At 41.0% G+C, this 26,724-nt stretch overlaps 2 protein-coding genes and 1 long non-coding RNA gene across 7 annotated transcripts in view; 1 reads left to right on the forward strand and 2 right to left on the reverse strand.

Annotated features, from left to right (window-relative positions):
- LOC146521260 (polymeric immunoglobulin receptor-like) overlaps nucleotides 1-26,724 on the forward strand; it is a 525,395-nt gene that overhangs the window by 204,934 nt on the left and 293,737 nt on the right. The gene's annotated exons all lie outside the window — the stretch shown is intronic.
- The window catches only part of LOC146521270 (uncharacterized), a 244,406-nt gene that overhangs the window by 24,587 nt on the left and 193,095 nt on the right, over nucleotides 1-26,724 (reverse strand). The window lies entirely within an intron of this gene.
- Nucleotides 15,404-26,724, reverse strand: part of LOC146521272 (uncharacterized) — a 34,182-nt gene continuing 22,861 nt past the window's right edge. For 2 of the 5 annotated variants that reach the window (XM_085154992.1, XM_085154990.1), the window contains exons 2-3: nucleotides 18,291-18,394; nucleotides 15,404-17,175 (exon numbers count right to left, since the gene is read on the reverse strand). In XM_085154992.1, coding sequence (XP_085011118.1) covers nucleotides 15,595-17,175; nucleotides 18,291-18,308 — 1,599 coding nt within the window. In that variant the 5' untranslated portion in view covers nucleotides 18,309-18,394 and the 3' untranslated portion in view covers nucleotides 15,404-15,594. Of the gene's footprint in view, nucleotides 17,176-18,290; nucleotides 18,395-25,308 lie in introns of all 5 variants that reach the window. The other 3 variants (XM_085154993.1, XM_085154994.1, XM_085154991.1) reach the window with 3 other exon arrangements.

The raw sequence follows: 26,724 nt of genomic DNA on the forward strand, positions 1-26,724 counted from the left end.
TGCTATGCAGATGACACCCAGTTCTGTCTATCTATGAAGCCAGATAACACACACCAATTAGTTAAACTGCAGGAATGTCTTAAAGACATAAAGACCTGGATGGCCGCTAACTTTCTGCTTCTTAATTCAGATAAAACTGAGGTTATTGTACTCGGCCCTGAAAATCTTAGAACTATGGTATCTAACCAGATTCTTACTCTGGATGGCATTACCTTGGCCTCCAGTAACACTGTGAGGAACCTTGGAGTCATTTTTGACCAGGACATGTCCTTCAACGCACATATTAAACAAATATGTAAGACTGCGTTCTTCTATTTGCGCAACATCTCTAAAGTTAGAAATATCCTGTCTCAGAGTGACGCTGAAAAACTAGTTCATGCATTTATTACTTCCAGGCTGGACTACTGTAATTCATTATTATCAGGATGTCCAAAAAACTCACTGAAAAGCCTTCAGCTAATCCAAAATGCTACAGCAAGAGTCCTGACAGGGACTAGAAAGAGAGAGCATATTTCTCCTGTTTTGGCTTCCCTTCATTGGCTTCCTGTTAAATCCAGAATTGAATTCAAAATCCTTCTCCTCACATACAAGGTCTTAAATAATCAGGCCCCATCTTATCTTAATGACCTTGTAGTACCATATTACCCTATTAGAGCACTTCGCTCTGCAGGCCTACTTGTTGTTCCTAGAGTATTTAAAAGTAGAATGGGAGGGAGAGCCTTCAGTTTTCAGGCCCCTCTTCTGTGGAACCAGCTTCCAGTTTGGATTTGGGAGACAGACACTATCTCTACTTTTAAGATTAGGCTTAAAACTTTCCTTTTTGCTAAAGCATATAGTTAGGGCTGGACCAGGTGACCCTGAATCCTCCCTTAGTTATGCTGCAATAGACGTAGGCTGCCGGGGGATTCCCATGATGCATTGAGATTTTCCTTTCCAGTCACCTTTCTCACTCACTATGTATTAATAGACTTCTCTGCATTGAATCATATCTGTTATTAATCTCTGTCTCTCTTCCACAGCATGTCTTTTATCCTGTCTTCCTTCTCTCACCCCAACCGGTCGCAGCAGATGGCCGTCCCTCCCTGAGCCTGGTTCTGCCGGAGGTTTCTTCCTGTCGAAAGGAAGTTTTTCCTTCCCACTGTCGCCAAAGTGCTTGCTCATAGGGGGTCATATAATTGTTGGGTTTTTCTCTGTATGCATGAAGTGTCCACCTCTCTCAGGTCAGCTGATCAGCTGTTCCTGAATGTACCCAGGACTGAGCATAAACTTAGAGGAGATCGTGCTTTTTCTGTAGCAGATCCATTTATTCATTCAGTCATTTATTCTATGTATTTTGCCAGAAACGCCAGGAGCTCACAAAATTATTTCAATGACCACCAAACAGCTAAAACAATAAATGAGAGCAGGTGAACAGATTCCACACAAAGACGTGAACACAAAGCGCGGACCCGATGCATCAGTGACATGTCGTCTTTCTCACCCGACCACATGAACACGGCCACGCCGTCGGGGCAGAAAGTCAACATCTCACTGATTCTGAGCTGCAGCATTTGTTCCTCTCCGACCAAAAGAAAGCTTCATTTTTGCTGCTTAATACATTTTTTTTTAAATTATGCCAAATTGAAAAAAGCTTAGCTTGCTGTTGTTCTGTGTTTTATCCTCAGTTACTTTGAAACAGTTACTGAGTCAAAATTTAATTGAATCAAATCAATTATAGAAATCAGTGATGATACCCAGCCCTAGTGAGTAGCCTAAGCCCAACAGAAGTGGATGTAGCTGTGGGTAATGAGAAAAGATGAAAAGGTTGATAACTATGGTGGCCCTGAGAGGCCAAACGGACTGCAACTTCAGAAAACACTTGCAAAAAGAAAAATGCTGCAAAAAGAAAAATGCTGCAAAAAGAAAAACACTTGCAAAAAGAAAAATGCTGCAAAAAGAAAAACACCTGCAAAAAGAAAAACACTTGCAAAAAGAAAAATGCTTGCAAAAAGAAAAACACCTGCAAAAAGAAAAACACTTGTAAAAAGAAAAACGCTGCAAAAAGAAAAACACCTGCAAAAAGAAAAACACTTGCAAAAAGAAAAATGCTGCAAAAAGAAAAACACTTGCAAAAAGAAAAATGCTGCAAAAAGAAAAACACTTACAAAAAGAAAAATGCTGCAAAAAGAAAAACGCTGCAAAAAGAAAAATGCTGCAAAAAGAAAAACACTTGCAAAAAGAAAAATGCTGCAAAAAGAAAAATGCTGCAAAAAGAAAAACACTTGCAAAAAGAAAAATACTGCAAAAAGAAAAACGCTGCAAAAGAAAAATGCTTGCAAAGAGAAAAAACACTTGCAAAAAGAAAAACACTTGCAAAAAGAAAAATGCTGCAAAAAGAAAAATGCTGCAAAAAGAAAAACACTTGCAAAAAGAAAAATGCGGCAAAAAGAAAAATGCTGCAAAAAGAAAAACGCTGCAAAAAGAAAAGCGCTGCAAAAAGAAAAGCGCTGCAAAAGCACACACAACACAACGGAAATAGGAAAAAACACAACGGAAATGTTTCTGGGGAGACAATAACTGGACGGACCAGTTGACCAAAACATGCTAACAAGTGCACTGGGACTGGGAGACACTTCAAAGAAGTGGAAGCAGAGCGGCCAAAGAGTAAACTTTCAAAAGTAAGTTCTGAATATTATGTCACTGCGTTCTTCTATTTGCGCAACATCTCTAAAGTTAGAAATATCCTGTCTCAGAGTGACGCTGAAAAACTAGTTCATGCATTTATTACTTCCAGGCTGGACTACTGTAATTCATTATTATCAGGATGTCCAAAAAACTCACTGAAAAGCCTTCAGCTAATCCAAAATGCTACAGCAAGAGTCCTGACAGGGACTAGAAAGAGAGAGCATATTTCTCCTGTTTTGGCTTCCCTTCATTGGCTTCCTGTTAAATCCAGAATTGAATTCAAAATCCTTCTCCTCACATACAAGGTCTTAAATAATCAGGCCCCATCTTATCTTAATGACCTTGTAGTACCATATTACCCTATTAGAGCACTTCGCTCTGCAGGCCTACTTGTTGTTCCTAGAGTATTTAAAAGTAGAATGGGAGGGAGAGCCTTCGGTTTTCAGGCCCCTCTTCTGTGAAACCAGCTTCCAGTTTGGATTTGGGAGACAGACACTATCTCTACTTTTAAGATTAGGCTTAAAACTTTCCTTTTTGCTAAAGCATATAGTTAGGGCTGGACCAGGTGACCCTGAATCCTCCCTTAGTTATGCTGCAATAGACGTAGGCTGCCGGGGGATTCCCATGATGCATTGAGATTTTCCTTTCCAGTCACCTTTCTCACTCACTATGTATTAATAGACTTCTCTGCATTGAATCATATCTGTTATTAATCTCTGTCTCTCTTCCACAGCATGTCTTTTATCCTGTCTTCCTTCTCTCACCCCAACCGGTCGCAGCAGATGGCCGTCCCTCCCTGAGCCTGGTTCTGCCGGAGGTTTCTTCCTGTCGAAAGGAAGTTTTTCCTTCCCACTGTCGCCAAAGTGCTTGCTCATAGGGGGTCATATAATTGTTGGGTTTTTCTCTGTATGCATGAAGTGTCCACCTCTCTCAGGTCAGCTGATCAGCTGTTCCTGAATGTACCCAGGACTGAGCATAAACTTAGAGGAGATCGTGCTTTTTCTGTAGCAGATCCATTTATTCATTCAGTCATTTATTCTATGTATTTTGCCAGAAACGCCAGGAGCTCACAAAATTATTTCAATGACCACCAAACAGCTAAAACAATAAATGAGAGCAGGTGAACAGATTCCACACAAAGACGTGAACACAAAGCGCGGACCCGATGCATCAGTGACATGTCGTCTTTCTCACCCGACCACATGAACACGGCCACGCCGTCGGGGCAGAAAGTCAACATCTCACTGATTCTGAGCTGCAGCATTTGTTCCTCTCCGACCAAAAGAAAGCTTCATTTTTGCTGCTTAATACATTTTTTTTTAAATTATGCCAAATTGAAAAAAGCTTAGCTTGCTGTTGTTCTGTGTTTTATCCTCAGTTACTTTGAAACAGTTACTGAGTCAAAATTTAATTGAATCAAATCAATTATAGAAATCAGTGATGATACCCAGCCCTAGTGAGTAGCCTAAGCCCAACAGAAGTGGATGTAGCTGTGGGTAATGAGAAAAGATGAAAAGGTTGATAACTATGGTGGCCCTGAGAGGCCAAACGGACTGCAACTTCAGAAAACACTTGCAAAAAGAAAAATGCTGCAAAAAGAAAAATGCTGCAAAAAGAAAAACACTTGCAAAAAGAAAAATGCTGCAAAAAGAAAAACACCTGCAAAAAGAAAAACACTTGCAAAAAGAAAAATGCTTGCAAAAAGAAAAACACCTGCAAAAAGAAAAACACTTGTAAAAAGAAAAACGCTGCAAAAAGAAAAACACCTGCAAAAAGAAAAACACTTGCAAAAAGAAAAATGCTGCAAAAAGAAAAACACTTGCAAAAAGAAAAATGCTGCAAAAAGAAAAACACTTACAAAAAGAAAAATGCTGCAAAAAGAAAAACGCTGCAAAAAGAAAAATGCTGCAAAAAGAAAAACACTTGCAAAAAGAAAAATGCTGCAAAAAGAAAAATGCTGCAAAAAGAAAAACACTTGCAAAAAGAAAAATACTGCAAAAAGAAAAACGCTGCAAAAGAAAAATGCTTGCAAAGAGAAAAAACACTTGCAAAAAGAAAAACACTTGCAAAAAGAAAAATGCTGCAAAAAGAAAAATGCTGCAAAAAGAAAAACACTTGCAAAAAGAAAAATGCGGCAAAAAGAAAAATGCTGCAAAAAGAAAAACGCTGCAAAAAGAAAAGCGCTGCAAAAAGAAAAGCGCTGCAAAAGCACACACAACACAACGGAAATAGGAAAAAACACAACGGAAATGTTTCTGGGGAGACAATAACTGGACGGACCAGTTGACCAAAACATGCTAACAAGTGCACTGGGACTGGGAGACACTTCAAAGAAGTGGAAGCAGAGCGGCCAAAGAGTAAACTTTCAAAAGTAAGTTCTGAATATTATGTCACTTATTTATGTGCAAATGTTTAATAATGAGGAACATTAAAACATTACTGTTGGCCACATGCCGGCAAAGTTATGTGACATTAGCGATGTTTGTACTTTCAGCATTTACTTTGTTTTAAAGTCTTTACTTTATACGCTGTTCGATAGTCGACCTTAATCTTACAGAGAATGTGATGATTTTGTGGATAATTAAAGTCAGTCATATATCCACAAACACAACAGGCTGAAAGTCAGTGATGCTGCTCGGTTTGCAGTCCTGAATATCACAGCACAAGCAGGATTCACTGCACTGTTAATGTTAGCTATGTTATATTGCTGCCTCTGTTCGGTGGTGTTGAGCCAAACGGACTTTAACGTGTGTTTGAACGAGCTGACGGTTCACTCATTGTAGCGACTTCCACAGTCGCTAGAGCCCGGGGATGGAGCCCGCCTATTTGCCTGACGCGCTGTCAACTTTAGCAATAATGCGAGAGGTGGAATTGTTTGCTTGTTTATTAAAGTGTTTACAGAGTAATGTCATCTCGAGAATTGGACTCTTACAACGTCACAGGCTCTAATGTAACAAGACGAAACATGTTGTGCAGCGGTCAACAAAAACTACGGCTACCCAGCCCTCCTCTCTGTCAAAATCAAAACCAGTGAATGACAGACTGACAACGCCCTCTTAATGTCACCGCTAGCACCCACGTGACTCCCATTACACATCACCATAGCAACCAAACAAATGAAAACCCAGTGATCATCAAAAAATTCAATACATTTAATTATGGTTCCTACACTCATTAAGCTGAAAGAAAGATGCTTTAATCACAGCAGTCACACATGTGTCCACTGTACCAGCTGGGAACTCTTCTTGTTTAGCACTCGTAATAACACTAAATCCTTCTGTTAGTAGCAGTGTATACACCTGAGACTGTCACCTGTCTGTCCTGCACTCTCTCTCTGTTTCTTTCTCTCTGATTGTGGATTAAAAGTATGAACATGTATTTATAAGTTACACTTGTGTTTGAATCCTGCAGCTTATCACACATTTGATTTCCATGTGTGACGACTGCAAGTGTCCAGAGTGAGGACAGACTGAGGGACCCACTGCTGCACATCATCTGCGAGGCTCTGCACCCCCAATGATCCACCAGGACAAACTCAGCAGTGTGTGAGGAAGAGGAGGAGGAAGCGCCAGCAGCAGCTGACAGATGGAGAGAATAGACAGACTGTTCCCTGTTTGTGAAGGACTGCTAGGAAAGTTTAGAATAACTAACTGTCTGTCCTGAATCAGTCTTATTAGGTAACGTTCAAATAATGTTATCATCCCAGTGTTTGCAGTGTGGGAGAAAGTACTCAGGGCCTTCAAGTTACACACTATGAAAGGCAGCAACAAGTTTAATGTTCAGAAACCTAAAGTATGTATGTATGTATGTATCAGCAGCAGAATGGAGCTAAAAATAAATGTTTGTTTCAGTTCTATGAAGCTTTGAGTATTTTGGATTAGTAGCACTGCTGTGTTTGTTGCATCATATCACTGTAATTGTTTCTATGCTTTATATATTCTGAGGTAAGTTGATCTATAGTGTTACATCATATTCTATAAGGATGTTATGTGTTTGTAGACTTTCTGCCCAGTTTGACCCATTTAGCAGAAGTCAGCCTGTTTAAGGCTCTGATATCTATTCTGTATGACTTCAAGCAATCATGACATGGTCTGATTTTCTCACCCAATAAAGGAATATTTCATATATCAGTCTACTCTTCATTCTATCAGAAACAGTTATCACAGCTCGAACATTTGCTTCTTCCACACATATATGTAAACATTGAGCCAAATTTAGTAATGCCAACATATTAAAAGAACAATATTTGTCTCTTATATATAATACATCTATATATACACTGTCACAGATACTTGAGTGTCATGAGGGAGGTTGAGTCTTCTCTTTCTGATATATGGTATAGGGCTTTGGAGTGTACGTCACGCCGCAATGCATTGTGGGAGCGCAGCGCCATTTTCGGGGTCTACGAATCAAAACAAACACACTGTGTTGGAACGACGACTACAAGAAAGATGCTTAAAAGCAGCTCAAAAGAGAATGAACTGTATAGAGACCGATTGCGTCCAGAGGCGATGCGGCGGTACTTGCAGAAAATAGCGTGCATTGGAAATGTGGACCCGTATGAAATACTGCCGTGGAGTAGAAACCCTGAAGACCTAGCGCTATTGTCGTAGCCTGACATATTTTCGTACCTTGTCTGTGGAGTCAGCGCGTACAAGTCGTCATTCAAACAAAAGTAAGTCAGCTGGAGTACTGCGTGTGAAATGCGTTTGATTTCCCTGCAAACATTCACATTAGTGCAGCATAAATTCATTCATGAGGGGAAATTACAGTGAGAACATGTGGAGGCTGTTAGAGGGATAACATAGTGAGTTCAGTGCATTGATGTGACATTGTCCTGAAGGATTTAGTTATTCTTTATGGTTAAAGAAATTGCAATGATTTATTCATATTTATTATAAATAATCCGAATTATACATCTTGCTTCCATGTTTGTATCCTGTGTCACTAAAAATACATTTTATTTTAGTTTTATACATTAATTAATGATCTGCAGAATCTCCTTGTCATATTAAGTGACTCATAATTGTCACTTTATGCTTTCTCCATCTTGAAAGTGATGACATCCTTGCATTACATACTTTAGGTTCATTTTCTGCAGGCAGGGTTCTGAAAGAGAACAGGCAGATTAAGAATATAACATGCATTTCAAAAAAATTAAAAATTACATGTATGTGCTAACTTTCTAAACACTCATAGTTCTTGTCTTTAAATTAACTTTGTCTGTGTGTGTTTCAGGTCGGATTCAATTTTGTATTTCTTTTCGATATCCGATCGAGTAATTTAGGTGAGTATCGGACCAATACGTAATATTGGATCAAATCTCAACTGCAGGGGAAGAATAATCCCCTAGTCGGTGGAAAAACATATCTCAGGGCAGTCTACCCCTGAGATTGAAGCAAGAAGAGGAGAAAGAACGCAGAGAATCACCCAACACGGAAGACACTGAGTGTTGAAGTAGAGAATGTCAAAAGCTCGATGGTGGCTGAGACGCAGCAGAGTGGAGGTTGAGTGTCTGGCTTAAAACAGGACATGTTAACTGCATTTAACCTTCAGTTACTCTTTATATAGTTAGGTAGGACTCAGACCATGTTTCTTTTTAGCCTAAACACATCACACCCAGTTAACCTGCAGTGTTGAAAACATCTTTTCCGACAATGTTTGCTACTCTACAATCCGTCTTACTCTGTAGTAAAATCAGCCATATCTGACCGTACTGTTGCTCCCTGTGATGGCTGCACTTACAGCCACACAGTGGTAATACCCACCATGTTAGTGTAGAGGCTTATAAGTAACATTTCATTCACATTTGTCTTTCTTTAAATATAGGAATTAATTTACAGGACAATAAATAACCGGTTTTGGTTTAGAGTTCATTCACATATCCACATAACACTGCATTCTAAAATAAGTGTGCACATTTTAGTTTACACTGTTATGTATGATTAATCTTTTGTTTTCTGAGTTACCTTAGTTGCAGCTGTTCCAGTCCCTTGATTAAGGAGCCAAGAGGTGGAAAAGGGGCGGAGCGAGCTTTAAAGGAAGACTACAAATTGGTTCATGCCATAACTCAGGACCATGGGGGGGGGGGGGGGGGGGGGGGGAATTGGAGTTCATTATGTTAGGTTTAGTAGGTTTTGTGTGTTTTACCCCTTCTCCTGTTTTTGTGGACTGATCAGCCACTATTTAAGTTTCCCCTTTGTCTCGTGAAGGGAGGTCAGTTTGTTTGAGTTATCAGTAGTGTTGTCAACTTTGAGTAGAGTTTTGTTATTTTGACCTCTTTTATGGGCCCAAGATTTTGATTCTTTTTGCATGATTTAACCAATTATGTTTTTTGGGTTAAATAAAAAAATCATTTTTTTGGACTTTAACCTGTAATAATGTGAATTATTGTTTGCAAGATGGTTTGTTCCACAATGGATTGTGTTGCTGCACGGACGTTTTAGAGTGACACACAAGTAAGGATTGTTAGGCTGTATGTTGCTGTTGTACATGGCAAAGGACCAATCTGAGTCGCATGACTTGTTAATAAAACTTACTACCCTGTTGGGTAGGAAATAGATATTCTGGAGTCTGTCGTGAATGAGACCAGAATATAACATGGTGGCAGCGGAGCAGGTAACGGAGTAAGCTGCATGGCTGGAGTGGACCACCGGGAGACGCCTGTCGGAGCGGTGAGCAACTAGCGGCTAATCGAGTTAGCACCCCCGCGAGGCATGGAGGGCCTTAAAGCGCCGCCGACGCTGGTATTGGACTCCAGTAACCTATCACGGACATGGAAGACCTGGAGGGACGAGTTTATGTTCTATTTGGAGCTGACCATGGACTCAGACGGCGAACAGAAAAAAGTAAGCCTGTTCAGTTATCTCGTTGGTGAGAGCGGCAGTGAGCCGCTAGACACGCTAATGGGCGACACGGCGAGAGATTGGTGGACAGTTAAGGACATTATTGAGAAGTTTGATAATCACTGCAATCCTGTAGTTAATGAAACTGGAGCGTTATCGGTTCTCTAGAGAAACCAAGGCGCCAGTGAGACAATCGACAGCTATGTGACGGAGTTAAAGCTGCTGACAAAAACGTGCAATTTTGGAGTAATAAGGGACTCACTGATTCGTGACAGGATTGTATGTGGACTTAACAACCCGAGTTTGAGGGAGAGACTGCTGCGTGAGGAAAAACATGACACTGGATGCATGCATACAGCACTGCAGAGCCGCGGAGCTGTCGCGGGAAAACAGCAAAACCATTTCGGGAGCTGCAGTGGAGGAGGTGCATGCTGTGCGTGGAGCTGCGCGCCAGAAACGGATCGGTGACGCAGTGGACTGTAAGTTTTGTGGCAGAACACATGAAAAAAAGAAAGAAAAATGTCCAGCATACAGGAAGAAATGTAAGAAGTGTGGTAGAGAAAACCACTTTGCAGTTAAATGCACGGCACATTCAGAGCAGAAGAGAAGGACGAATGTACACAACATGACAGCATGTGAGAGTGATGAGTATGAGGACGTTCTCTGTGTTACAGAGGCTGACACACATGATTCAACTACAAAGAACACTGACAAAGTGAGAGGCACTCAACTGTTTGCAGGCATGCTGATGGGCAAAGAGATTGTAAATTTTCAGATTGACTGTGGTGCCAGTTGTAATGTAATGCCAATCCATATGCTGAGCCCGAACACACAGTTGGAGGACACACAGACAGTGTTGATGATGTACAACAAAAGTAAGATAAAGCCGGGAAAATGCAAAGTTAAGCTACGTAACCCGAGAAATCAGAAACTGTATCGGTTGGAGTTTCAAGTGGTTGACAAAGACTGTAAAGTACCACTGCTGGGCAAGAGAGCCAGCGAAGCGATGAAACTCATAAAAGTGCACTATGAAAACATCTTGAAACTGGACAGCATCGTTACTTCAGAGCACCCAACAGCCAATGAGTGGAACATGGATCAGATTAAAGCAGAGTATGCCGATGTCTTCACAGGAGATGGCTGTTTGGAGGGAGAGTTAAGGCTCGAGGTGGATGAAACTGTGAAACCAGTGCAGTTACCAAAACGGCGTGTCCCTATTGCAATGATAAAGCCATTAAAAAAGGAGCTTCAAGATCTTCAGCGCAGAGGGATCATTACACCAGTAGAATGCAGCACAGACTGGATCAGTGGGATGGTTGTGGTCCAAAAGCAGAGTGGGGACTTAAGGGTGTGCATAGATCCAAAACCCTTAAACAAAGCCCTACAACGGAGCCACTTCCCATTGCCCACCATTGAGGACATTTTACCAGATCTGTCAAAGGCTAAAGTGTTCTCTGTCTGCGACGTGAAGAGTGGGTTCTGGCACGTGAAACTGGAGGAGGAGTCAAGCTACCTGACAACATTTTCGACTCCATTTGGGCGCTACAGATGGCTGAGGATGCCAATGGGGATAAGTCCAGCTCCAGAAGTGTTCTAGAGGAAGCTCACACAAGCTTTGGATGGACTGGCAGGGATCTACATTATTGCAGATGATGTGCTGATCACGGGTCAGGGGGGCACAGATGCTGGAGCAATACGTGACCATGACGAGAAGCTGAGACAGTTTTTGACTCGTTGCAGGCAGAAAAACATTAAGTTAAACGCAGACAAGTTTAAACTTAAACAGAAGGAGATTACGTACACTGGACATCAGCTGACATGCAACGGTCTGAAAATAGACCCAGAGAAGGTTAGGGCTATAGAACAAATGCCCAGACCTACAGACGTGAAGGCAGTACAGAGACTGTTAGGTATGGTAAACTACTTAGCAAAGTTTTGCCCACATCTGTCTGACCACTGCGACATACTGAGACAACTGACACACAAAGACAGTGAGTGGAACTGGACGACTCGACATGAAGACGCATTCCAGAGACTGAAAGAGACTATAGCAGAGGCTTCAGTCCTGAAATACTACTGCCCTTGATTTTGACCCAGGTGTCATCTACATATCTGTACCAGTGGCTGGGTACTTTTCCTTTGAAAGAGCCAAGAGCCTTCCTTTCCACTTCCTCCATGTAAAGGTTGGCTACAATAGGTGACACGGGGGAGCCCATGGCACAGCCATGTTTTTGTCTGTAAAAGCCTTCGTTGTATTTGAAATATGTAGTGGTGAGGCAGAGGTCTAACAGTGTGCAAATCTGATCGGGTGTGAAGTTGGTCCTGTCCTCCAAGGAGCTGTCTTCTTGTAGTCGTTTTCTGACAGTCTCCACTGCCTCCGTGGTGGGTATGCAAGTGAAGAGAGAGACTACATCAAAGGACACCATGGTTTCATCTGGATCCAGGGTAAGTTTCTGGACCTTGTCAGTGAAGTCGGTGGAGTTCTTGATGTGGTGTGGGGTGTTCCCCACGAGGATGGTAGCAAGGTGTTTTGCAATGTTATAAGTGGCTGAGTTTATGCTACTGACTATGGGTCTGAGTGGGACAGCTTCCTTGTGGATTTTAGGACCACCGAGGTCCTAAACGCTACAGATTACCATACAAAGATCACTACTCTCCTCAGTGACAACAATACCTACGAAGCCTTAAAGCGAGACCCCACAAGCAGCTACAAAAAGAAAGTTATAGCTTGCCTTCAAGACTTTAAAAAGGACAAAATCATTGACCGCCTTACTTATCACCGCCTTTACGCAGGGGATGCCATACCCTGCATTTACGGACTTCCTAAAATCCATAAGGAAGCTGTGGATTAGAATCAGATTAGATCAGAAAAACACACATTTACACATTTACCATCAGGTCCCGAGCTACTACTAAAGATAATGTTACTGTGCCACGTGCATATCTTTGGAAATAATGACTTAGGTGGCAAAATTTGAGAATTAAAATCAGTTAATTAACTAAAAAGATAGAAAACAAGTAGAAAACCAAATTGAAAGGAAATATGTGTCGATCTGGCTATATTCATCAGCATGAACATCAGACAAGTTCAGGTTCTGTCACGACCGGGCAGCCAACACAAGGAAGACTCAGATGCAGACACCACACAGAGGCTCGGAGGAACAGTGTAAAACAAGATTTTATTTTGGCAAAATCACTAAATATGAACTAAAGGTGAGAGGCAAATGAATCTACCCTCTGGAATTGCTCAAACCCATAAACTAACACACGATGCTACAAACTCAGGGGACTAAAAAACTGAAAATTAACCCACACTATGGCAAGCAAGAGACTCAGAGTAACAAGATTCAATATTCAAGTGGGACACTATGAACAAGAGCTGAACTAAGAAGTACTAAACTATCCATCCATCCATCTATTCGCTTCCGCTTATCCTTTTCAGGGTCGTGGAGGGTGCTGGAGCCTATCCCAGCTTTCATAGGGCGAGAGGCGGGGTACAGCCTGGACAGGTCACCAGTTTGTCGCAGGGCTAACACATAGAGACAGACAACCATTCGTGCTCACATTCACACCTATGGGCAGTTTAGATTAATCAATCAACCTTTGGACTGTGGGAGGAAGCCGGAGTACCCGGAGAGAACCCACGCAAACACCGGTAGAACATGCAAACTCCACACAGAAAGACCCCGGCCTGATGGTGGAATTGAACTCAGGACCTTCTTGCTGTTTGGCAACAGTGCTAACCACCGTGCTGCCCCTAAACTATATTATAGCACTAAACTATATTAGAGCAATCTCAGTAATTCACTCAATAGTGACAAAAAACGAAATTATGAGACAAGAGTCAGACTACGTGTGTTGTAGCAGAGTAGTTGAGGTCTGGGATGCGGGTCCTCCCTGCTGCTGTGACGCCATGGGCGGTCTGCTTGTCTCCACACCAGGGAAAAGGGTAACATCTCCTGGGTCTAGGTGCTGTTTCCCCCTCTGGGGGCTAGGGTACCTGGACCTGGAGTATAGAATATGTTTGGGGAGTGTGACACTGTGTGTAGAGTGTCCATTAGTGTCTGTCTCCACATTGGGTGAGTGCCCAGTATTTGTTTATGTGTGCATGAGGGTGGGAATGCACGTTTGTGTCTCTACGTCTGTGTCTATATATCAGGTCAGGTCTTAGACTCCACCTCTCTGGGATCATCTCAGGCCCCCCGAGATATGGAGGCCCATCTCCTCTCACCACACTCCCTGCCGGTGGCTGATTCCCTGCATTAATCTTCATGAGCTTGTCCATGTAAAGTTAAGTGTGTGTTGACAAGATTGTTAGGTAATCATTTACAAATCTATGATATCTGCATGGACAGCGTTAACTGATGAGGTTCATCATGGCTCAAACTACTTGTTCTGAGACCATTTCTTCATTTTTCACACCAAACTGTTTAATCAGACAAACTTTACACCAAGTTCATACAGTAAATACACTAAAGTGAAAGGAGGAGCCAAAAATTTGAAGGAATTTGAATTAAGTAAAAGTAATCACCTGTGATCCTTAAAATGGCCCTGATGTGTGCTGCTGTTTTTAACTTTCAACATTTCTTTGCTGCCACTGTGAATACAAATGTGTTCTTTTCCTAATTAAATAAACGTTACACTGACTCACTGCTCCATCTTCTGGTACAAACTGGTATTACATGGAAGTACAGCCCAAAACCAGTTTAGCTTGAGTTTCTTTTTTCTGGACATAAAGTCACAGCAGGTGTTGTTTCAAAGCTGGTGGACAGATTTAGTTCATTTTGGAAGTTTTAAGAGCAACTGCTGTGAAAATTTGTAGTTTTGGGAGAAAATAATTTAAGAGAAGATTTTACAACAGCAAAAGATTAAATATGAATGAAGGATTGAAATTTTACTTAGGTAACACATAAAATGAATACAACTACTAAACACTACTGTGTCCTAAGGGAACAAAGAATAAAATGTAACAGGGATAACATTTTAAAGAATTAAAATCCCTCAAAAGAAAATAAATAAACTTGATATACATATCTATACATGCAGCTTCCTAAATGTAACATTCAGGATTATTCACTGCAGATCCAGAAATCAGAGCTGCCTCATCAGATCCAAGTGTGACATCAGCTGACACTCTTTACAGGAGATTCCATCTGAACTCTGTGGAGCCTGATCTCAAGGTTTTTAAGTCTGACCCTGAAACCAGAAGAGGATCTTTCTCTCTCTTCAGATTCATTGTGATCCAGTAATTTCAGTCCTGCATGATCAGGCTGATGTTTGCACAGAGCAGATAATGAAGTGAATGTTTTTGCACATTGGTAACAGTGAAACAGTTTATTTACAGTGTGGAATCGTTTGTGTTCGGAGTATGAACTGAGATTCCTGAAGCTCTTGTCACACTGGTCACAGCTGAAGTTCACTTCCATGTGTGTACCTTCATGTTTGTTATGATGACCTGATTGTGAGAAGCTTTTGTCACAGTGTCTGCACTTGTATGGTGTCTCTCCTGTGTGGATTCGCTTATGCTTTTTCTTTAAGCTCACGTGCAGTGGGGAAGGATGACCCACACTGGTCACAGATGTGCTTTTTGACCCCACTGTGGAAGAGTTCATGTATTTTTAATGTACTTGGTGTGTGGAAGCCTCTCCCACTTTCTTTGCAGTAGTTCATTTTGTCTCCAGTGTGTCTACGTCGATGTGTTTTTTGGTCCCGTTGATGATTGTTAGTTTTTCTACAAAGATCACAGAGAAACTCTTTCCCACCACCACAGTGACGACAGGGTTGAGAACTGGGTCCATGTGCGTCGCTCTGCTTCTAAACAAAGACATTGTAAGTCAGGGAATTCCTTCAACGTTTTTATCCTGAACGTCGCCTGAAATAAAGAGCATCTCTGCCAACGTCCAATTACATTTTACTGTTTACATTACAACACTCAGCTTACTGAGAGAAAATGAGTCTTCATTTTTCCAAACAGTTCATTCAGTATAACTCCATAAGTTTACTGATCAGACTTGTTCCAAATAATCAGGTTAAAATTACAAGATAAAAAAATCAATACATCCTCACAGTAACTGCACTTGTAGAGTTACTTTCCGGTGTGGATCTGTTGGTGTTTATTCAGCTGATGTGGAGATTTAAAAGTCTTCTCACACAGGTCACATTTATAAGGTCTCTCCTCAGTGTGGCTAAACATGTGTCGTCGTAACTTTGCACCTGTTGCAAACAGTTTCCCACACTGATCAGAGCGGGAAACATCATTTCCAGTGTGAATCCGTAGGTGAATGTTTCGGTACCGTTTGTCGCTGAAACTTTTTCCACAAAAGTCGCAGCTGTACGCCTTAATTCCAGAGTGGGTAACTAGATGCCTCTGTAAGTCACTATTTAGAGCAAAAGCCTTTCCACACAACTCACAGCTGTGTGCTTTAAATCCACTGTGGATGATTTGGTGTTTTTTTAAGTGTGCAGCCTGGGTAAAAGACTTTCCACACAAGTCACAGCTGTATGGTTTAACTCCACTGTGGATGACTTGGTGTCTTTTTAGGCTTTGAGCCAGGGTAAAAGATTTTCCACACAGGTCACAGTGGTACGCTTTAAATCCACTGTGGATGACTTGGTGTGTTTTTAGGCTTCGAGCCAGGGTAAAAGACTTTCCACACAAGTCACAACTGTAAGCTTTAACTCCACTGTGGATGAGTTGGTGAGTTTTTAAGTCTCCAGCCTGGGTAAAAGACTTTCCACACAAGTCACAACTGTATGCTTTAACTCCACTGTGGATGAGTTGGTGAGTTTTTAAGTGTCCAGCCTGAGTAAAAGACTTTCCACACAACTCACAGCTGTAAGCTTTAACTCCACTGTGGATGAGTTGGTGTTTTTTTAGGCTTTGAGCCAGGGTAAAAGACTTTCCACACAGGTCACAGTTGTATGCTTTAAATCCAATGTGGATGAGTTGGTGAGTTTTTAAGTTTCCAGCCAGGGTAAAAGACTTTCCACACAGGTCACAGTTGTACGCTTTAAATCCAATGTGGATGAGTTGGTGAGTTTTTAAGTCTCCGGCCTGGGTAAAAGACTTTCCACACAACTCACAGCTGTAAGCTTTAACTCCACTGTGGATGACTTGGTGTTTTTTTAGGCTTTGAGCCAGGGTAAAAGACTTTCCACACAGGTCACAGTTGTATGCTTTAAATCCAATGTGGATGAGTTGGTGGGTTTTTAAGTGTCCAGCAAGGGTAAAAGACTTTCCACACAAGTCACAGCTGTAAGGTTTAACTCCACTGTGGATGACTTGGTGTTTTTTTAGGCTTTGAGCCAGGGTAAAAGATTTTCCACACAGGTCACAGTTGTACGCTTTAAATCCACTGTGGATGAGTTGGTGTGTTTTTAAGTTTCCAGCCTGGGCAAAAGACTTTCCACACAAGTTACAGCTGTACGCTTTAACTCCACTGTGGATGAGTTGGTGAGTTTTTAAGTGTCCAGCCTGGGCAAAAGACTTTCCACACAACTCACAGCTGTAAGGTTTAACTCCACTGTGGATGACTTTGTGTTTTTTTAGGCTTTGTGCCAGGGTAAAAGACTTTCCACACAGGTCACAGTTGTAGGTTTTCTCTCCCTTTCTTCTGTGAGGTTTGTCGGCCTCCTGAGAGCGCTGACTTCTTGCTCCATGTTGGTCCTGCAGTGACAGAGATACAAACAGAGGCAGTGAGTGAAATGCAGTCGTGGTACAAACTGAAACTCCCTCCATTGGTGGAATTCAATGTGAGAACACATTGTTGGTGTGTTTCCACCACCTTCTGGTGATAGTATAACTGTGATGGCTGCACTTACAGCCACACAGTGGTAATACCCACCATGTTAGTGTAGAGGCTTATAAGTAACATTTCATTCACATTTGTCTTTCTTTAAATATAGGAATTAATTTACAGGACAATAAATAACCGGTTTTGGTTTAGAATTCATTCACATATCCACATAACACTGCATTCTAAAATAAGTGCGCACATTTTAGTTTACACTGTTATGTATGCTTAATCTTTTGTTTTCTGAGTTACCTTAGTTGCAGCTGTTCCAGTCCCTTGATTAAGGAGCCAAGAGGTGGAAAAGGGGCAGAGCGAGCTTTAAAGGAAGACTGCAAATTGGTTCATGCCATAACTCAGGACCATTGGGGGAATTGGAGTTCATTATGTTAGGTTTAGTTAGGTTTTGTGTGCTTTACCCCTTCTCCTGTTTTTGTGGACTGATCAGCCCTTTGATCAGCCCTTTGATTTCCCCTTTGTCTCGTTAAGTTAGGTCAATTTGTTTGAGTTATCAGTAGTGTTGTCAACTTTGAGTAGAGTTTTGTTATTTTGACCTCTTTTATGGGCCCAAGATTTTGATTCTTTTTGCAATATTTAACCAATTATGTTTTTTTGGGTTAAATAAAAAAATCAATTTTTTGGACTTTAACCTGTGCCTAAGTTTCCTTCACTGCTCGGTCCATCACAATCACATTACAATGAGAGTTGTATTGAAAATGGCATTATTGAAGAAATATCGATCAGCAGAGAAACTCTTTTACTTCAGAAAAAATTTGAGTTTAACTGATGATATTGTTATTTCAATGTGTGTAGAGAATATATGATCTTTGTATTTTCTTGTAACTTCTGTGGTTTTTGGTTGTGAATGTAGATTCTGTATATATGGAGGAACCCAGGATGGAAAAGATAAAGCTGCTGTTAACGGGTTTTTAAAAACCAACCAGCTGTACACGCAGTTTCAATAACAGTGTAACTGTGATGTTTTTCTCACCTTTTGTGTTGAAGTCATTGTTTCCTCTGTAGTGGCTTAGCTGAGTCCAAATGGCTGAAATTGTTCCTCTGCTGCACCACCACTCTTCTCCTCCTGTTACTCAGCTGGGACACAAAAAGTGTATATATATGTATTTTATCCCTGACAAAAAGAAGCAGAGCAAATAAACATGACTAAACTCCTCAGTGACAACAATGCCTATGAAGCTTCAAGGTGAAACCCCAGAAGCAACTACAAAAAGAAAGTCATCAGTTGCCTACAAGAACTTGAAAGGGAAAAACCCCTGACCCCCTGCATATCACCGCCTATACCCAGGGGATGCTACACCCTGTATATATGGACTTCCATAGTCCACAAAGATGGAGTCCCGATCAATCTCAATGGTAGCAGTTTAAACTCAGCCACCTACAACATTTCAAGTACCTCATTACCATCCTAGCTCCCCTAGGATGGTAATTTCGAAACATTTTGAAACTCACTTTGTTAATGTGGAATTCTAAATTTATTTTACAAATGGAGGATTTATTCTACAATTCATCATCTAAGCATCTAAGAATTCTTTATTTCGATGTGTGTGGCTATTGTGGTTCTCCATATGCTGGTACAAATAGAGGACATAGAGAAAGTGGCACACATCACGAGGGGGTACATGTTGAAGGTGTCAACAACACACAGTGTGGTTGGCTAGGTTAACTCACAAGCAGAATTTAGCTGTGCCTGACTACAATAGAGACTTTCTTCTTTAGATGTTTCTGAAACAAGAAGGTGTAGTAAACAGAGATTTGTTTCAGAAAAAGGGGTAAAGTAATTAAAACGACATACATAAGCACAGAATGTTTTATTCCCACTAACACATACACATACATGCAATGAAGCTCATGAATACCAGATGGTATTTTAAGTGTTTCTGATTTTATCATCTTGTTCGGTTCACTTAGTGAGATGAGAAGCGATATATGAACTAGTGGAATAATATTATCTTAGGAAAGATGATTGAATGATAGCAGGGTGAACAGAATGCAGCAGAGGGTTTAAATGAGTGAGACTAACAGATTCTTAGTTTCTTCTTCCTGATGATCAGATAAATGATGAGTTTAAAATCCAGGTAAGGAACGAAGAAGGCCAAAGATTTTAAGTTTTTAGGAATAATTTTTGATTTACATCTTAAATTGGACAAGCATGTAAAGGAGATTGCTAAGATGGTCAAGGCTAATCTGAATTGTTTTGAGTTAATTCAGCACTATATACCTACCTCAGCAGCTCAGTTATCTATGCATTTGTCACGTTCCTGGTTCTTTTGAACCAGTGTTTTGAGTTCTACTTCATTTTTGATGTTTATGGTTTATGTTTAAGTTCTTTAGGTTAGCAAAGTTCATTTGGTTATTAGATTTCTCTTTTATTTTCTTCCCCTGTATTTAAGTTTCCCTCACCCTTTGTGTTTTCGCTGCGTGTCTTATGTTGTCAAGTTTGTATTGTCATGTCTGCTTCTCATGTTTCCTGTTTTATTTTGAAGGTCTGTGTCGTATGTCAAATCTGTTCGATGGCATCATTTAGGGCTGCACAATTAAATGCTAGAAAATCGCAATCTCAATTCATACTTATGTGCAATCTCATTTCCAAATGACAACGATGTAAGAAAAAAAAAAAAAAGATGACGATTGTATCGCGTTTTGATCCGGGACATAATCTGCATGAAAACAAGCGCTCACTCTTCATGCTCAACAAATGACAAGGCCAGAGCCTTATACCACGTGATACAGAAGCCAGCTGGCAGGGAAAAAACAACGGAGAGCACGTGAGAGAAACTGCCTGCCTACACAATGAGTGCAGAGGAAAAGCTCGCTGTGGGCGGTGAGAATGACAACCCACTGTAACATTAATTCCAAGAAAAGGTTCTTAAAGAAATCTCCTCTATGACCCGCAATGAATCCCGGGATATAAAAGGACACGAAGGATACATCAGACCCATCCTTAAAATTTGGGGAAAAGTAGGATGCATTTGTCACCACAATTTGAGTACTCTTTGAATTCGGACAACCCTTGTCACATCTCCGTGACGTCATTGCATCGAAATACGGCATTTTAAGCATCCTTCTCCTGAATTCGGACACAGCCCCTATCTGCATGAAAACAAGCACTAACTCATCTTGCTCAACAAATGACAAGGGCGGAGCCTCATACCACGTGATACAGAAGCCAGCTGGAAGGGGAAAAAATAACGGAGAGCACGTGAGAGAAACTGCCGGAGGGGAGAAACTACAATAAGTGCAGAGGAAAAGCTCGCTGATGGTGGTGAGAATGACAACCCCACTGTAACATTAATTCCAAGAAAAGGTACTCATTCCTACGTGTGGAAGTTTTTTGGTTTCAAAGAAGATGATGAGAGTCAAAAAGATATAATTTGCAAGCTGTGTTTTGCCATAGTAGCAGCACCGCAAGCTAACACGACGAATTTGTATAACCACCTTAAACGTCACCATAAAGTGCAATATGACGAAGCTGTTAAGGCCAAGAAAGTGACAGGAGAAAATCCGTTCTGGTCAACCGCCCAAACATCAATAACGGGAACCTTATACAGCACTTCCCCATACCCGTCAAACTCCCCCAGGCACAAAGAAATTATGGAGGCTATCACTTATCACCTGGCTAAAGATATGGCTCCCATCAACACTGTGCAAAACGAGGGATTTAGGAAAATGATCAACACCCTAGACAAATGCTACACAGTGCCGTCCTGCAACTATTTTTCAAATGTTGCACTACCTGCTCTATACACGCAGTGTCGGGCAAGGGTGGAGATGGAATTACAAGCAGTACAACATTTCACGGCAATGACAGACTTATGGTCCAGCCGAACTAAGCGTTATATTTTGTTAATAATTGCGGTTTAAATTTTAAGAAACATACCTAATACGTACCTCTTTCATCACCTTACACATGGAAAGAATACTGTTCAAAATGTTATTGTTAGAAGTATTTTAAGGTTTTGTAGGTAAGAGTAGACAATTGAGACATTAATTGTTTTTATGTTCAGTCTCAACTGTTAGGAAGTTGATGTGCAGTTAATAAGTGCAATAAATATTTACATTTGAAAAGAAAATCGTGAGAGAATCGTGATCTCAATTCTAAGCAAAAAAATCGTGATTTTCATTTTATGCAAAATTGTGCAGCCCTGGCATCATTGTCACATTTTAGAGAAATATAATCTACTTAGTTTTAAGAGTTTTAATCATTTGTGTTTTCTTAAATTAGTCTTTAAATGTATAAATAGGATGGCCCGGGAGTGTGTTAATAGACACATCCAGAGACAAGATAATAATCGTATTACTAGAAGCATGGTGAACAGAAACTGCAAGATATCATATCGCAGATCTAAATTTGGTCAGTCGGCATTTTCCATAAAGGCTTGTAATCTGGACATCAGATCCTTTCCATTGAAGGTTAAAATATGGTTAAAGGGAAATCAGAGATGTAGTCATTTTAACTAATGATTTTTTTTTAATTTTTGTCTATTAATTGTAGTTGTATTTACGATGTATTTTGGCTTCATGAAAAAGTTTGTTTTATGGTAAAATGTATTTATTTTGATTGTAAGCCCAACAAGGGACAATTGTTGAAAATTAGTAATAGCTATAAACTTACGTCCGTTACATCAGTTTCATGTTTTGTACTTGGACTATGTCAAACTGCACTGTCTCTTTTAAACAAATACATTCAAATTCAAATGTGTGAGGGAGACTTTACCATGACATACAACTGGTTACATGGGAATAAACCTATTATCTAATAGGACATTAGGGTTGTGTGAAATGTGTGTGGCTGGTGAATGAATGGGCTCACGCCTGTCTAGCTTATATTTTAACAATTCCAAGCCCCTTTTAAAGGCTAATTTAAATGAACTATCACTTCCCGTAACACCTGTGACCAACGGGGAAAAATGGACAGGTGGTTACAACCGGAATGGCATCTAAACTCTGGAAATATAAGTATACCGGCCCGAGGGCCTTATTCTTAAGCAAGTGGGAGCTCATCGCCTAGCTCACAGTCAGGAATCGCGATGGAGTATGAAGGTCTGAAATTGGACATCCTCTCCTCTCTGAAGGATGATATCTCCACGATTATCAGGTCAGAACTAACAAGTCCGCTTGCAGAGGATTTCGACTCCCTCAAGTACAAACTAAGAGAAGTTAAGACGGAGATAGCTAACAACACAGCAGCAGTCCGCTCAGAAATTAACAACGTCAAGTCCGCTATTAGCGACCTGAAAGAGGGTTTATCATCATGGTCGGACAAGGTTGTCAGCCTCCAAGAGACGGCTGCAGGATTACAGACTGAGCTGGCTAGCTTAAAAGAAAAGAATGGAGATATGGAGTCAAGAATGCGGAGGTGCAATATTCGTATTGTGGCTGTTGTGGAGGATGCCGGTTCCAGCTCGACCAGCTCAGTTTCTACTCTATTGAAAGATGTTCTGCAACTGGATAAAGAAATCCTGGTGGACCGCTCACATAGAGACCTTGCTCCCAGAAGATCTAACGGGAAACCTCAAGTTATGATCACCAAACTCCATTACTACCAAGAGTGCGTCAATGTGCTACGGCAGGCCCGGGAGCGGGGTCAGTTGCAATACAAGGGGAACCCTGTGGCCATCTTCCCTGATTACACTGCGAGCATTGCCAAAGCTGGCTCCACTTTTAACGACGTGAGAAACCTGCTTTGAGGGTGTCAAGATGTCCGCTACGGAATAATGTTTCCAGAGATACTGCGCATATCTTTTAGGGGCGAGAGTAAGGAGTTTCTGGATCCTTCTCTGGATCATCTTACCAAGTTAAACTGCCAGGTGAAGTTCCCCTCCTGACTGAAATTATTACATGCTTTCTCCAATCCCACGGCGTTGTTGACATTTGGCGCTTTCATCAAGGGCATACTCCTACTACTCTCCTGTCCACAAAACATTCTCTCGGATAGATTATTTTTTTTATTGATAAACATGCTCTTCCACTGGTTGAAACTTGCGATTATCAATCTATTGTTATTTAAGACCATGCTCCCTTAGTGATGAGAATGCACATCCCTGGTGCCAATCGCATATACTGTGCCTGGAGTTTTAATCCTCTTTTACTCTCTAACGAAGCATTCACGAATTGTTTGAAAATCTGAGATTAGAGACTTTCTTGAACGAAACCAGACCCCTGGGATGTCTTTTTCAGTCATATGGGAGTCACTGAAAGCCTATCTTCGGGGCCAAATTATCTCATTTTCAGCAGCAAGAAAAAAAGCTGACACTGAGCACTTGAAACAGCTATTAGATGATATTTTGCAGCTAGATATAAACTACAGTCACTTACCATCAGAAAGCATCCTTAAAGAACGTTAGACCCTCAAAATGAAATTTGATCTTATTTCAACACAGCAAGTGGAGCAACCTATCCTAAAGTCTAGATGTACTTTCTATGAGGAGGGTTTAAACACATAAACAACTGTGGGATACTGTTTGTCCGTGCGTTTGCTCCCGACGAAGGAAAGACCAATTCTGCAGGGGAGACCTACCTTGGCACTTGTGCAAGTGAAGCCAAAGGGAAGATTTGCTTCACCATATTTTCTAGTCTTTGGCTCTGTGCCCCCCCAAGGGGTGGGGGGCATAGAGCCACACCGTTTCATTATAGATAGCTTCAAATACAGTCAATGAAAATAAAAGAATATGACTTTAAGGACTTAACAACATTACTTCAGTTATAGTACACCAACATCTCTTATATATTAGCACTAAGGGAAAACTGAATGACCTGGTGGTTTTTGTCCATAAAACTACTCATCTAAGATTACCACAAAGTGAAAGATGTCTCAGCAAAATGATGCAACATTTTAGCCACACTATTGCCCCGATCAAATCAGTGAGTTGGGATGTTTTATTCTCAACATGAACTACTGTTACAGCAACAGACATGGGCTACTGGTGACCCACACAATAGCTCAATGTCCACTACGTGAAGGAGCCAAACACATGCCTTCTCCTCTTGTTAACTGAGATAACCTGCTGGCATATTTGTTTTACATCTATACTGTCCAGTCTCTCCTGGTGGACATGGCACACAGCAGCATTGTTTAATCTCATTTGAGTCATTGTTAACCTTAGCCATCTTTTTAGTCTTCTGAGAGCACTGACGCTTCTTTCAGCCCCAGTACATGCGTTTTATCCTCAGATTAAAATTATTATTCTGTGCTTGTGCCTCACCTTTGGCCCTGGCTCTTCCCCTCTGACTGCACTAGGACATATTGCTACCTGATAAAATAACACATTGATTCGTGCCATATAAAAAGTGAGACGTGTCAATTCAGATTCTTTGTCAAATATACACTAATGAATCAATTTACATCAGCAGCCTAACAATTGTTATGATGATAAATACTAGTTAATCTATAGCACCAAATCATCAGTCAGTCACCCGTGACCTCGCCTCCTCACCTCTGTCTGAGCTACAACATGGCAGAGCGTCACTGTCACCTAACAAATAGGACATACATGACAATAAGAATAAAATGTGCAGCTGTTCAGTGTTTCTGTAAATTTGTGCAGATCTTGACTCGTCAGTAATGTTTGTAGGATGAGTGCCTTTTTAAAACAATTTGTGCAAACTGCACTACAAGGTGGAATATTTGCAAAATCATGTCTACCTCATGATATTTGTCTCAAAAATTAACCCTATGAATATGTCAGTGCCATTAGGATGAAATTATTGTGTCACCAACATTTAACGTTAGACATATAATTCTAACAGCCTCTGTAAACTAATATCCTGGCTCGCTCGAGGCTGCCGTTTTCTCTGACAGTTTCAATCAAAATTAGAAATGCTGCTCTGAGACTGAGAGAACTAATAGTGCTGCCTGTTGTGCAGTTAGTTTACAAAACACGTTATTCATGGTTACAATTTTAGACTGATGCGGGCTAAAGCCTAGCATAGCCTGTAACGTTATTATGATGGACACATTTTATGAGTGAACTTGGCTTTAAGTGACTTACAGGTTTCTTTGAAAAATACTTTCTTATATCCAGGTTCTTCCTTGTTGCTGCCGTCTTCCTCTCCTCCTCGAAGTGCAGGTTTGCAGCTGCTAAAACTAAACAGAGCTCCCTGAAAGGCACAGGGAGCCTTTCACAACATGAAAGGCTCCCTGTGCCTTTCATGTTGTGCCTTTCATGTTGTGAAAGGCACAACATGAAAGGCACAGGGAGCCGTTCATGTTGTGACAAATATGGCCAATGCCATATTTGTCACATGAGGTAGGACTCCAGTAGAGAACGTAATTTAACTTTTTCTGCACCGCTGGGTGAATGAGATGTTGACAGATCGTTTTTTCCTTTCTATCGGTTTGTTTTTCTTTACTCGAAGAGATCAAATTATTGGTGGGGACAATTCAATAATCGCTGGATATTGGTGGGGACATGTCCCTTCCATCCATGCCAAATCTACGCCCTTGACAGAGAGAGAGAGAGAGAGAGAGAGAGAGAGAGAGAGCTGTGCATGAAGTGTGATTTTTATCGTGGTGGAAGCAAAACAGCAAAGGTCAGAGGGAATTCATGATGACATTTATCAAATGTGAAGCGTAGTTTGCTGCTTCTTTTGCTGCTGGCTCGGTCAATTTTGGTTGGAGACATAAACACAGAGCTGACCCGACGGCTTTCTCACCCGACGAGAAAGCCGAGAAAGACAAAGAACTGAAGAAGCTTCTCGGATGAGAGGTGAAACGTCTTCAAGAGACTTATAGAAGTCCAGACGCTTTTCTTTGCAAGCTCCTTTGACCGAAGAGACAAAGCTGATTCTGATGCGTCGCGTGTGTGTTTACATATTTGTGTGGAATCCTGCTCTCACTTAATGTTTGGTGGTTGTTGAAATAGTTTTGTGAGCTTTAACCTGAGAATCTGGCGTTTCTGGCAAAACACATTTATATTTAAAAGTCAATTCAGGATTTAATGAGTCGATATCGCTTTATTCAAACTACTCACCTCCCTCTCTCCACCTGCACTTTCAACTGGACCACGGCCAATCAGAGAGGTCCCGCCCCTGACTATCTCTGATTGGTTTAGTCCACGATAGAGGCATAACGTGTGTCTGTTGTTGACAACAGGGAGAGTTGCAGAGATTTTTTTTTTTGTTGTGGTGCGACCAAATATATTTTTAGTCGGACAATTGAAAAATTTGGTCGCATTTGCGACCAATTTGGTCACACTCTAGAGCCTTGCCTGCACCCCATCCTTTTGTTCATATTCCAAGACTATTTTTCTTTATGTATTCTTTCCCCCTAGCAACCGCCATATCATAATGTTGCAAGCAATCACAAACTCTACAGTCTGTCTAACTCCAGTGTATACCAAACAATCTATTATTCTCAACAGAGCTAAACTCAACATAAACTAAACCCACATTAAAGTTAGCTCGGT

Source organism: Neolamprologus multifasciatus, chromosome 3 (genome assembly GCF_963576455.1).
Source record: "Neolamprologus multifasciatus chromosome 3, fNeoMul1.2, whole genome shotgun sequence".
In the NCBI taxonomy this organism is placed as follows: domain Eukaryota; kingdom Metazoa; phylum Chordata; class Actinopteri; order Cichliformes; family Cichlidae; genus Neolamprologus; species Neolamprologus multifasciatus.